General features: G+C 50.0%; 1 protein-coding gene across 1 annotated transcript in view; it reads right to left on the bottom strand.

Annotated features, from left to right (window-relative positions):
• Positions 1 to 1,758: 1,758 nt before the first annotated feature.
• Positions 1,759 to 11,310, bottom strand: part of Robo4 (roundabout guidance receptor 4) — a 12,239-nt gene continuing 2,687 nt past the window's right edge. Inside the window, exons 7-18 of the mRNA XM_005347047.3 lie at positions 10,973 to 11,085; positions 10,083 to 10,251; positions 9,754 to 9,939; positions 9,591 to 9,633; positions 7,702 to 7,838; positions 7,344 to 7,607; positions 5,196 to 5,303; positions 4,765 to 4,924; positions 4,394 to 4,630; positions 3,917 to 4,275; positions 2,482 to 2,688; positions 1,759 to 2,371 (exon numbers count right to left, since the gene is read on the bottom strand). Of these exons, the coding sequence (XP_005347104.2) occupies positions 2,361 to 2,371; positions 2,482 to 2,688; positions 3,917 to 4,275; positions 4,394 to 4,630; positions 4,765 to 4,924; positions 5,196 to 5,303; positions 7,344 to 7,607; positions 7,702 to 7,838; positions 9,591 to 9,633; positions 9,754 to 9,939; positions 10,083 to 10,251; positions 10,973 to 11,085 (1,994 nt within the window). The 3' untranslated portion in view covers positions 1,759 to 2,360. The remainder of the gene's footprint in view (positions 2,372 to 2,481; positions 2,689 to 3,916; positions 4,276 to 4,393; positions 4,631 to 4,764; positions 4,925 to 5,195; positions 5,304 to 7,343; positions 7,608 to 7,701; positions 7,839 to 9,590; positions 9,634 to 9,753; positions 9,940 to 10,082; positions 10,252 to 10,972; positions 11,086 to 11,310) is intronic.

Here is an 11,310-nt window from a genome sequence, read left to right as displayed (position 1 = left end):
ATGCAGTTCCTTATGTTGTGCTGACCCCCTACCATAAAATTATTTTCATTGCTTTTTCTTAACTGTAACTTTGCTACTGTTATTAATCATAATGTAAATCTCTGATATGCAGGATGATCTAGAGTTGTTTGACCCCTCCCCAAAGAGATCTCAGCCCACAGGTTGAGAACCCCTGCCATAGATGAAGTCAGTGCCTTTGCCATCGAGTCGTCTCTCAGTAGTGACACCAGCTAGGGTACAGTCCTTCACAATATAGGTCTGTTGGAGGGACAGTTTTTCTAAACCACAATACCCTGTTACAACTATAGGAATATTCAAATAACCAATACATAGATCATTGTCACACCTTCAGAGAACTAGGCCAAGTTCTTCGGTGCCCTCCTCCAGGGCCTGTCTGCTCTTCTATAAGAGAACACTTGCCTCACAATAAATACAAGTTTTTGGCATTTTGTTTTCTTCCAAAGAGAGCCAGTTTGGTTGTATTTGCCCGTAATCCCTTACTGGAGAGGGGAAAGCAGGAAGATTAGGAGTTCAAAGCTAGTCTCAGCTATATAGCAAGTCTGAGGTCAGCCTGGACTGCATGAAACCTTGTCTCCAACAACAACAACAAAAATGGGAGTGTATGAGTGAAATCCCAGTCAAAAAGATGACACCGGATCTAGAGTTGTTCTGTCATAGTCTTATGCCGCAGCCACCGTCACTCTCACCCCACAGCTCACCCACGTGCTAGCTGCTTGAAGTCTTCCTTGCTTCCTGCCTGCTTCATCCTTAGTTCTCTAAATAGCTTGGACCTCCAGAGTCACGACCTGGCCCTCCTCTTTTACCTAAACGTTTGTGTGGGCAAATCCCATTGTCCTGTCAGTTTGGCAAACATTGTTGGGGGTAGTTTCAAGAGGAATTTTCAAAATCTAAAACAGCAAAAATCAGACTTATATCAGGAATACTCGTTGCTCTTTCAGGACCGTGCAATCCAGTCAGGATGGTTCACCGAGCACAGCTCAGAAATCGGTCTCCCTGGTCACACTTGTGAGCATAGCGCAGAAATCGGTCTCCCTGGTCACATCCACTTGACTTCCTGAGTGGTCTCCGGAAAGAGGTGCTGGGGTTAGGGAACTAGCAACACTGAGCCTATTACTGAGTCACACACCCTCCACACACACTAGAGGTATATTCTCTGGCCATGATGGTGCTCTACAGCACAGGCCTAACTCCTGAGTTCTGTCATGACTTTTCCCACCGTGTGTGTGTGTGTGTGTGTGTGTGTGTGTGTGTGTGTGTGTGTGTGTGTGTGTGAGAGAGAGAGAGAGACAGACAGACAGACAGACAGACAGACAGATGCGGGTAGCCTGCCCTCTAGTGGCTTTCAATGATTCGTTGTTTCGGCTAAACAGCCAAGCATCCTGGGTGATTATACCTTTTGTGGAATTCAGCTGTTTGACTGTTTTTAAGACGCCATCTGGAACTGGACTTTAGGGAGCAGGGCTGGGACTGCAGGAAACAGGAGTTGGCTCCCCAAGACACACAGACCCTTAGACACCCCCATTCTTCTCAACTGCATTCTGCCTAACTTGCTGGATATACCTCATTTCCCTTCAATTGAAGACCAGAAATGAGGACATTCCCTGCCTGACAATGAATACTTGATTCTCTCTGTAGTCAGGTAACTCTTACATCTCTGCAGGTACCCTTCCCAAAACAGAACCCAAGGAGTGAGATCATAGAACTCAAGTCTATAGTTTTATAGAATCAAGTTTCTGAAGCTCACAGTGACAATGGCATGAGGTTAGTGCTTTGGTTCCAAGTTCTTCTGATTCTTTTCCTTCAGTCTGCTCCACCCATGCGACTTTGAAGTGTTGGCTGCGATACTAGATAGGGCCCACTGTGTCCATGACCTTCCTCCAAACTTCCTTGCCTGGTGTGGCTGGGAAAAGGACTGAGTTGGCCTCTAAGTGCATAGTCCAGGTATAGATGAGAAGGCTCCTAAGTGTTCTCCACCATAGCCCTCTCCAACAGCATTTCTGTCCTTCATGAAGACACTGTTGGCTTCTCTTCTCCCTATGATCCACATGGACGGGAGATCGAGAGTCAGGCTCACTTAGGGCAAATGCCCTGGTTGTGAGGAGAGAATCTGATGTCATGATGATGTTGTCTTGTTCTCAGTGGGAATCCAAGTTTCCCAAGATCATAGTTTGTTTTGATTTCTTTTTGTTTTAACAATCCCAGTGACAGAACTCTCCAGAAGCCCAGTGGTAATGAACCTCTACTACAGAGAAGCATAGGTCAAGACCTACACCCGTGGGAAGGCCTGGGGACAGACAGGGGAATGGTCTGGATGCTCTTCTGGCTATCTCAGGGACAATTCAGGAGGAATCTGGAAGTTGAAGGAGAATAGAATTAGTACTAGATCCTAGGCTCCCTTTTGACTCTTCTGCAGAGTTTCTCAACCAGGCTCACATGTCAGCCAGCCAGCCAGATGCTTACCACCAGTCCTGGGTACAGCACCACTGAGATGACTTCGCTGGGAAGGGACCCTAAAGTCAGGAGGCCAGGGAGGCAGCCCCCTCCCCAGCCTCTGGGTGTGGCTGATCTCAGCATCCTCCAGCCAGTCTGGCCTCCACTCCCACAGAGGCAGAGAGAAACTTCGGGTCAGGCAGAGGTCATCCCGAGGGGAGGGCGGTGAGGAAACATCTGACAAGGGAGGAAGATGGTCAGCAGAAGGTTCTACCTTTAGCTCCTAAGGACCCCATTTACAGCAGAAAGCTTAGGACTGGTTTAGGGTACACCTAAGCCACTCCTCCTAAATGTAACCTGGCCTCTCAGTCCATCCGTCCCAGCAGCTGCAGCCCCCGGGCCTGACACAGGTGTTTCTTTACAGAGCAGCTTGACATATTTCCTCCCAGACCATTTCTGGACACTTCCTTTACTAGTCTTGGGTGGCCTCTTCCCTGTGTGATGGCCACTTCTGACCTGGATAGTCATTTCCTGTGAGCCTCGTTTTTCTTGAGGCCAAAAGGTGGAGTAAGGGTAAGATAGGCATGCAGGATCTCGTGTGTGTGTGTGTGTGTGTGTGTGTGTGTGTGTGTGTGTGTGTGTGTGAAATCACCTCCTGCTGACATGGAGAGAGACTGGGGAATAGAATGGTCCCGGAGGTGGAGGGGTTGGGCCACCCTGCTGAATTTGACCATTTGTTCTTGATCTGTGGGGTATCTTGAGCAAGTTTAAATATCTGTCTGACCTAATGTTTCCTGGTTTGGAAGAGAAAGGTAGAGAATGTTTCTCCTGGAGTTCTTACTAATGCATAGGAAGCATTTCCTCCAGTACCTAGGACATATCAATCATTCAGGAAAAACTGCCTTTCTTTCTTTCTGAGATAAAATCTTACTATGTAGCTCAGACTGGCATGGAATTCATAATTTTTCTGTGTCATCTTCCCAAATGCTGAGATTTCAGGCATATGCTACCCACATCAGTAACACTAATAGTTTTTGTTTTTTGTTTTTTGTTTTTTTTTTTGGTTTTTTCGAGACAGGGTTTCTCTGTGGTTTTGGAGCCTGTCCTGAAACTAGCTCTTGTAGACCAGGCTGGTCTCGAACTCACAGAGATCCGCCTGCCTCTGCCTCCCGAGTGCTGGGATTAAAGGCGTGCGCCACCACCGCCCGGCTACTAATAGGTTTTTTGATACAGGATTTCTCTGTGTATCTTTGGAGCCTGTCCTGGCACTCACTCTGTAGTCCAGACTGGCCTCAAACTCACAGAGATCTGCCTGGCTCTGCCCCACAAGGTTGGAACTAGTGCCACCACTGCCTGACAATACGAATTGTTCAAGTGACTGTGAGGGCAATGAGGGACAGGAAGCCTTGACTTAGGGAGAAAAGGAGCTATGTCCACTCTAAAGGAGGCCGGTGGCTCCACATACCAGTGAAGACACAGTCAGCTTCCCTGGGCTCCAGACCAAAACCAAAGCTATCCACAGCCACTGCCAGGGCACGGGCAAAGTGAGCGTCTGCAAGGAAGGAGCCGTCAGAAGAGCTGACCAAGCTGGCCCTGGCGCTGGGAGCATTGTCCTCAGAAGCTGAGCCCCAACCGTTGGCCAGGGAGCCCTCGCTGGGGGTAGGAGTGGGGCAGGGCCGAGGTGGGCACAGTAAGTTCCCAACCTCAGACCCCACCCCCACACCAGCTCTGCCCATGTCTGCCAGTCCTGAGGATGTTGGGATACTGATATAGCCATAGGTTGTTGGGGGCGAAGGAGCTCTTGGCATAGGCGATACACTGTTCCTAAAAGGCAGAAGTGGAGACAGCACACTGGTTAAGGCACAGCAGCAGGGACAGGGCAGCTGAGGCAGGTTTGTGTGCTCCCCAGTATGCTTAGTTTCCATTCACCCAGGATCCTTACCTGGGTGTCTCCTCCCCGTCACTGAGCTCCAGGCACAGGGCCACCTCCTCGGGGGTCAGTACACTGTCCTGATCCTCCTCCAAGGATGACAGTGAGGAGCTGGACAGATTGCTGGAAGCTGGGCTGGGGCAAGAGAGAAAAGAGACCTGGGGGCTGGCAGGCCTGGAAGAGTTAAGGATGGAGAGAGAGGCTGCTGGCCGTGGATCAGAGGAGGGAGCTTGGGGCTTTTCCACACACCTGGTTAAGGGACGAGAGAGATGGCAGATTAGCTAGTGTCATCATTTTGTCATTCTTCAGGTCCACAACTCATCCCAGGCACATGCCCCACACCCTCAACATCCCAACTCCATTTCCTGACCCATGCCTCTTACTGGGTCTGTGGATCGGAACTGGGGGTTCCACAAGGAGAAAGGGGTGTCGGAGGGAGTGGACGAGTTGCTAACTCATTTGAGTTGTGTTGAAGTTGTGGTCCTGGGGCACGCCAGGCTACCACAGTTCGGGGGACGGCTTCTGGGGAACAAGACTTTGGTCCTGAGAACAAAAGAATCTCTAAAATCTCATGAAGTCCAGATCCCAACCTGCTCAGACCTGGATTACTGCCCAGCCCACTTAGTTACACACCAGCATATACACACACATGCACGTACACACACACACACACCACACCACACACATACCACACATATACACACCACACACACACACACACACACACACGCCACAGCAGAACCCAAAGGGGCTGGACTGGTGGGCCTGAAAATCTGCCTTAACCCTCACTTCTCCCTTAGGGATCCCCCCTCACCTGGGCTCTGTGAAAGGTTCTTGGAGACTTTGCTTCCCAACTCCCAGGCCCAGATTTCCATGGGGTGGCCACCCCGGAGCAGTGGGGAGCTGTTGGCTTGGTGCAGCTCTACAAGGGAAAGATGGCTGTTATGGACAGTGAGAGTGGGCTTTTCAGACCCCAATCTCAGGCCCTGTCTTTAGCCCGAGTATTCATCCAGTCCTTGGGACCTTAAATCTTCGATCTAAAAGAGAGAGAAAACTGCTTCTCTCTGCCCCCATCTTTCTCCAGCCTACTAAGCTGGAAAGAGCTCTGAGTGTTTAGCTGTGTGACCTCAGTGAAATGCATCAAGCTTTCTGAATGTCAAGTTCATTTGTAAGCAACCACTTCAAAGGATGGTGTTGAGGATTCAATAACAACAGACTGTAAAGCTCCTGCCTGGCTCCAGACAGATGCTTCCAAAACCAGCTCTCTTTTCTTGGACTGTGTGTATTCCAGTTTTCCTGATCTCTGTTCCCTCACACTGCTCCCCAATCTCTGCCCCGTGAACACAAATACCCCTCTTCTTAGAGAGAATCTTTTGACAGTGTTCACTTCTCACATTGCCTTGTCCTGAGATACTTGACTGTTTCTTGACTGGGGAGATGGGAAGATGGGAGCAAGGTGAGACAGAGCCAAGTGAAAACCTCATCCTCAGACTAGGAAGCCCCTCGGCAGAACTGGATGCTTCCGATGAAATGGCCGTAAAAATGAGGGTATAGCTCAAAGTAGAGCATATGCTTAGCATGTATGAAGCCCTGGGTTCAAACTTTACCATCAAAGGGGGAACAGGAAGGAGGGAGAGAAGGAGAGAGGAAGGGAGGAGAGAAATAAGTGGCTGTAGAAAATAGTTCATCTTTTTCTAGAACTGTTAACATTCCAAGAGAGAGTATACATTTCGCTGAAGTCCTTGTGGCTCTCTGTGCAGGAATTTTTGTTTGTTTGTTTGCTTGGTTTTGAGGATTAAATCCAGGACCCAATGCAGGCCGACTGATGGCTTCACTGCTGAGTTTATGACCCCATCTCTTTCTAGTTAGCATTTCATTACCACTCAAGATTGATAATGCAATAGCCCCGAGCAAAATGGAAAAGAGGGGCAGCTTATTAATATTTACAGCCACAGAAAAGGGTCCGTATTAATTACTCTTAATCCACCTGTGTCTTTTTACTGAAGTTGGGTTTGTTCTGCTTGAAAACAGCATCTGCCAAGTCTCTCCGAGCAGTTCAGAAAGTCTGTACTATGGCAGGCAGAGGGCTGTGCCATGTCTCCAAAGCAGGGACCTTCCTAAGTGATTCCCAGGGAAGTCGGTAGCCTTGAGAGACAGATCCCCCTGGCTTCAAAGTTGAGCTCTACAGCTTATTTTGTAATTTTGAACAAGTTACCCAATATTCTGTCAATCTTTTCCTCTGTGTAAATTTAGAGAAGCCACGTCCACCTCGGGGAGAAAAAATGACAACAAATAAAAAAAAGCAGCTAGCGACTGGTAGTCGTTTGAGAAGTGGAGATTGTCATTGTCCCCTTCTGGAATGTCAAAACAGGCAGCTGGGAGTAACGAGTTAAATCCGTTCCAAAAGTATTATAGGTATCTCTTCTTATTCCAGTGGACTGGGCCCAGCGTCCCTCGAAGGATGTTTTCATCCTTGGACGGTCTGCGAGTCCAGAATCTGTGCATACACACACTGCCCTCTAAGAAGCTAAGTGAGAGTCAGGGCCCAAGCAGATAGTGTATAACGTGTGGGGTACACGTTCTGGAAAACCTGAGGCTTTTCCCAGTTCCAGTGACCTTAGGCCAGGCTCCAGTTTGTTGGTCAGCACAGATGGAGTTCGTAAGAAGGAAACCTGCGTGCCTAATGTGTCTTGTATTCCCCACGCCTGGCATGCAATGGCGCTTGTTAAATGTTCTCTAAGTCAACTTGACTGCAGAGCCAAGGCCCACTGCTCTAGAGAAACCCCGTGGTGAGGGTACACCCAGCTGAGTGCTCCGTGGGTGGAGTTAGAGGTTTGCGTCCACTGGGAGATAATGGGAGATTGGGGATGGTGCTCAGCCCCCACTCAGCTTAAGGTCAGCGGACCTCTCCTTAATCCCACCCCCATCTGTCCCAGAACATGGCTTTTCTCACCACTCTTACCTTGCTTCTTTTTGGCTTTCCAAACCTCTGCAGGGGCCAGAGACATGCGAGGGGAATAGAGTCCCCTGCGGCTGCAGAGACTATCTGAGCTGGCCCAAGGGCTGGAGGTTCCGGCCAACTTGGATGGAAGGCGCCTAGCAGCTGGTGTCTGGGGGCTTGGCCGCACTGGAGGACTGGAGGGTTGCTCCGCGATGAGGGAGCCGTAAAAAGTGCTGGTGTCGGGAAGCAGGGGCACACCAGGGCTCCGGGGGTCCCAGGAGATCACTGCCATAAATGACACAAAAGGAGTTATGGTGAAGACATTGCACTCTGTCCCCCCTCTCCATCCCCGAGGTCCCTTCTCAGGAGGCATAGTCACAGGAGCGCCTGCCGTCCAGTGGGTCCCGAGGGTCCACTCCCAGCCGGCTGCTGAGGCTGCTGCTGCTGCTGAGGTCCCGGGAGCCAGAGGTGGAACGCCAGGTGTCTGCCAGCCACGGGGAGTCACTGTGGTCCATCCTGGGGTAGTGGTAGCGGTGGCGGGGGCAAGGCAGAGAAGAATAGGAATCAAATTAGTTACGACTTCCAGTTTGAGGGCAGCAGTGGGAGAAGAAATGACAGTGTTTGATCCTCTGATCTGGTGCCCCTGATCTTTCTATCTGAGTTGTCCAGAGCTGGGGAGGGGGGATCTTAGGAGAGAGACCGGTTATGGATATAGAGATGAAAAGAACAAAATAGAGCCAGGCAAACATGGACTGGAAATCCCTGCCTGCCATAGTTTAGCTGTACAACCCAAAGGAATAAATCTAATAGTCTCTCTGAGCCACGCTGTTTCCTCAACTGTTAAGTAGCAACAAAGAGAGCCTACATATAAGACTGGTGCTGTGAGCTGAGCCAAGGAAATTCTAAGTCCCTCTGCTGGCAGAATAGAAGTTTGCTGTGGTGATTGTTGGTTTCCAGAAACCTGAATAATCCTTGAAGAGCAGCTACTTTGATAAAACGACTTCTCTGCCTAGAGCCTTCAGTCACTCCCTCTTTACCAAGAGAGAGTTCAGACGCCTGCCGCGGTATCTCCTATGCCACGGTGGCTTTCCAACCTTGTCCTCTGTTCTGATTCCTTATATCCCAGTCAGAACCACAGTTTAGGTTTCCCTGGGAATAGAGCAAGTGATTCCTCCCACTCCACACTCTTCTCCATAGGGTATGTGTGGGCTCCTCTTTCTTTGGATTCTCTAGCCCCTTCCTGTGTCTGGGTCATACAATACATCCAACTCCAGGTCATTCTCCTGCCTGTCTCTGCCTGTCTGCCAGTTTCTGGTGGGTGGAGACTATTCCAAAGGAATGGATGAACTGATCTGAACAGAACTGTTCTTGAGAACAAAGGAAGCTGTCCCAGGGAAGCAGAGCTGAAAAGTTCAGGAGGCAGGAGATAACTGGAAGAGAGAAGTCAGAAAGAGAAAGGAAAAACTCAGGCCATGATGCCAGGCAGCCTGGAACCTTGTTGAAAGGAACCTGGCAGCCCTGGGGGGAGCGGGGGGAGCGATGTATCCAGTACACAGTAGGTACTCAATAAATGCTTCTTAAATAATTCAGACCCAAAGCACAAATACTAATGAAGTTGACAAGGAGAAGAAATGTTTTCTACTGTGAAACGCAGTCAATGTTGTGGTGGGGGGTGCCTGTAGGGAGAATGGCTTTTTGTTTTATTAGAATCTTGTCTCATGAGTACAAACTAGCTCTGGTAATCAAGCAGTTGGAGCGGAAGTACCTTATTGTTTGGCCCTGGTTTGGAACAATGAGTGTGGATCTATGACCTAGGTGCTGATCGCCCCCTGCTGGAAGTATACAGCTTGTGCAAGACAAGTGGATGTCTCAAGAGACAGGCAATATACAGAGTGCAAAAACACTGTCAGGTAGACACTGGGAACACAAGGGAATCAAGGCACTAGAGCTGGCCATCTCCTGCCAGTTACTAGTCACTTAACAGCAGGAGTAGTGAGAGTAGGTGACAAGAACAACAGCTAGGTGGCCAGGAGGTCATCTGTGAAGCCTTTGGCAAAAACATTTAGGTTTTATGATTCAGGTTACTCGGTTGCCAGGGGGCTACAGTGAAAGAGAGTCATTGTCACACAGAGTCCAGGAGGGCTTCAGGTACAAGGATGCTAAGCTGCCTGGTAGGAGGGGAGACTGAAACGCCATCCAGTTCTCTGCTGAGACTCCACTCACCCTGACCTCTCCGCCCTCCCTCGGGACTCCTTCGTGGCCCCTCACCTGTGTTTTAAAATGGCGTCCTCACTGGTGTATCTGTACAGACCTGGAAAAAAATGGGAGGGACAGATAAACGAAGATCCCAGAGTCTTTCTAGAAATCGAAGCCCCTGTGCTATTCTGTCTGGACCCAGGGAGATCTATACACACGGGTTCTCCCCTCTCACCTGGGCCCAGGTGCACCCGAGCTTTGCGACGTCTGTAGATACACACAGCAAGGCCTAGTAGCAGCAGCCAGAGCAGGACAGCACCGCTGGCAATGACTTCTGGCCGTCTCAAGGTGGCCCTCAGCTGATCCAGGGTCCAGAAAGCATGTTTACTGGGGTCTCGAGCCGACTGCTCCATGGCCTGCTCTGTATGGGAAGTGGAGCTCAGAGAGAGGGCCAGTGGGACAATGGGGGACCCAGAGACAAGAGAGAGGAGCTGGAGGTGTAATAGGAACAGAGACAGGAGGATGACATGGGGGCTGAGGATGTGGATAAGACCTTTCTCTCACCTAAAAAGAGGCAGACAGGGCTACTGGCCTCTCCGGCCCCGGCACCAGTGACTGCAGCCACTTGTACACAGTAGGAGCCTGGCACTCGTGTGGAGATCTCCAGCTGGGTCTGTTCACCCACGACAGTCCAGTTGGCAGCAGGCAGTGAGGTATTTCCCAGATTCCACACCTGGGGTACAAACGAAGGTGAGCCACTGGCCCTAGGACCATCCCAGCAGCAAGCCATTCATCTGCAGATGGCTGTGCGGTCCTCCTAAGCCTGACATCTTCCTGGGGGCTGACCAACAAAACAACACCACAGTCCCTATGCCTCCTCCTCTATCAAGTGAAAGACTTCTTTCTAGACGACAGAATGGCAAAGATAATCTGCCAAATGTACCCAGGACCAGTGGTTCATGGTGCTTTCGAGTGACCTCGAGGCTTGCTGCAAAAAGAGGTACCAAGCTCAGTTTTCACTTTCTGATTCGGGGAACCTGGGAAAGGACCTGAGAGTCTGCCTTCCTAACAAGTTCCCAGGTGATTCTTTTCTTGCCAATCCAGTACACACATGCCTGCTTAAAGACTTAGGTCTGACCCCGTTTAAGTTTTGATTTGATCAAATCAGCCCAACGTTTGATTTCTGTTTCTTCCATCTATGATCATAATCTGCCTTTCCATGTATAAATTGGAGGTAAAAACCTAGGCTGTTGGTGAGAAGAAATGAGACAGCAGCTTATAAAACGCTTGACAAGATCTGGAGGACTAAGTAGGCCCTTTTGCATGTGCTCCACAAAAGCAAGATCCCTTCCTTTTTTGGGGGTTCAGATGCTGTTTTGCAGCAGCCAAAGCAAAGATATGTGGGACTCGAGGGGAGAGGAGTATGCAGGTCAGCATCATTTTGTAGAGACTACCTGGTATCCACGGATGACACCATTGTGGTTTTCGGGAGGTGGTGGAGCCCAGCTCACAAGGACGCTACTATTGCCAGGCTTTAGGGTCACTTCTTGAGGCGGGGCACTGGGCACTGCAGAAAAGGAAGAGACAGTTAGAACTGCTAAAGGAGAGGAGTCACCGTGTGAGGGTCAAGAGTGGCACGGGGGGGATGGAGAATCTGCAAGAGTTCTATGAGGAATGACACTTCTTACAGCTGTTTGCTTCACCATGCAGAAGAGGAGTCACCTCGACACCCACCCCCAGCATGTCCAGATGGGACTGGGATAGATAAGAACCCATCCCACCCCCCCACCCC

The sequence above is a fragment of the Microtus ochrogaster genome, chromosome 5, assembly GCF_000317375.1.
Source record: "Microtus ochrogaster isolate Prairie Vole_2 chromosome 5, MicOch1.0, whole genome shotgun sequence".
In the NCBI taxonomy this organism is placed as follows: domain Eukaryota; kingdom Metazoa; phylum Chordata; class Mammalia; order Rodentia; family Cricetidae; genus Microtus; species Microtus ochrogaster.
The sequence above is the reverse complement of the archived record's forward strand: the minus strand, read 5'-3'. Positions and strand labels throughout refer to the sequence as shown.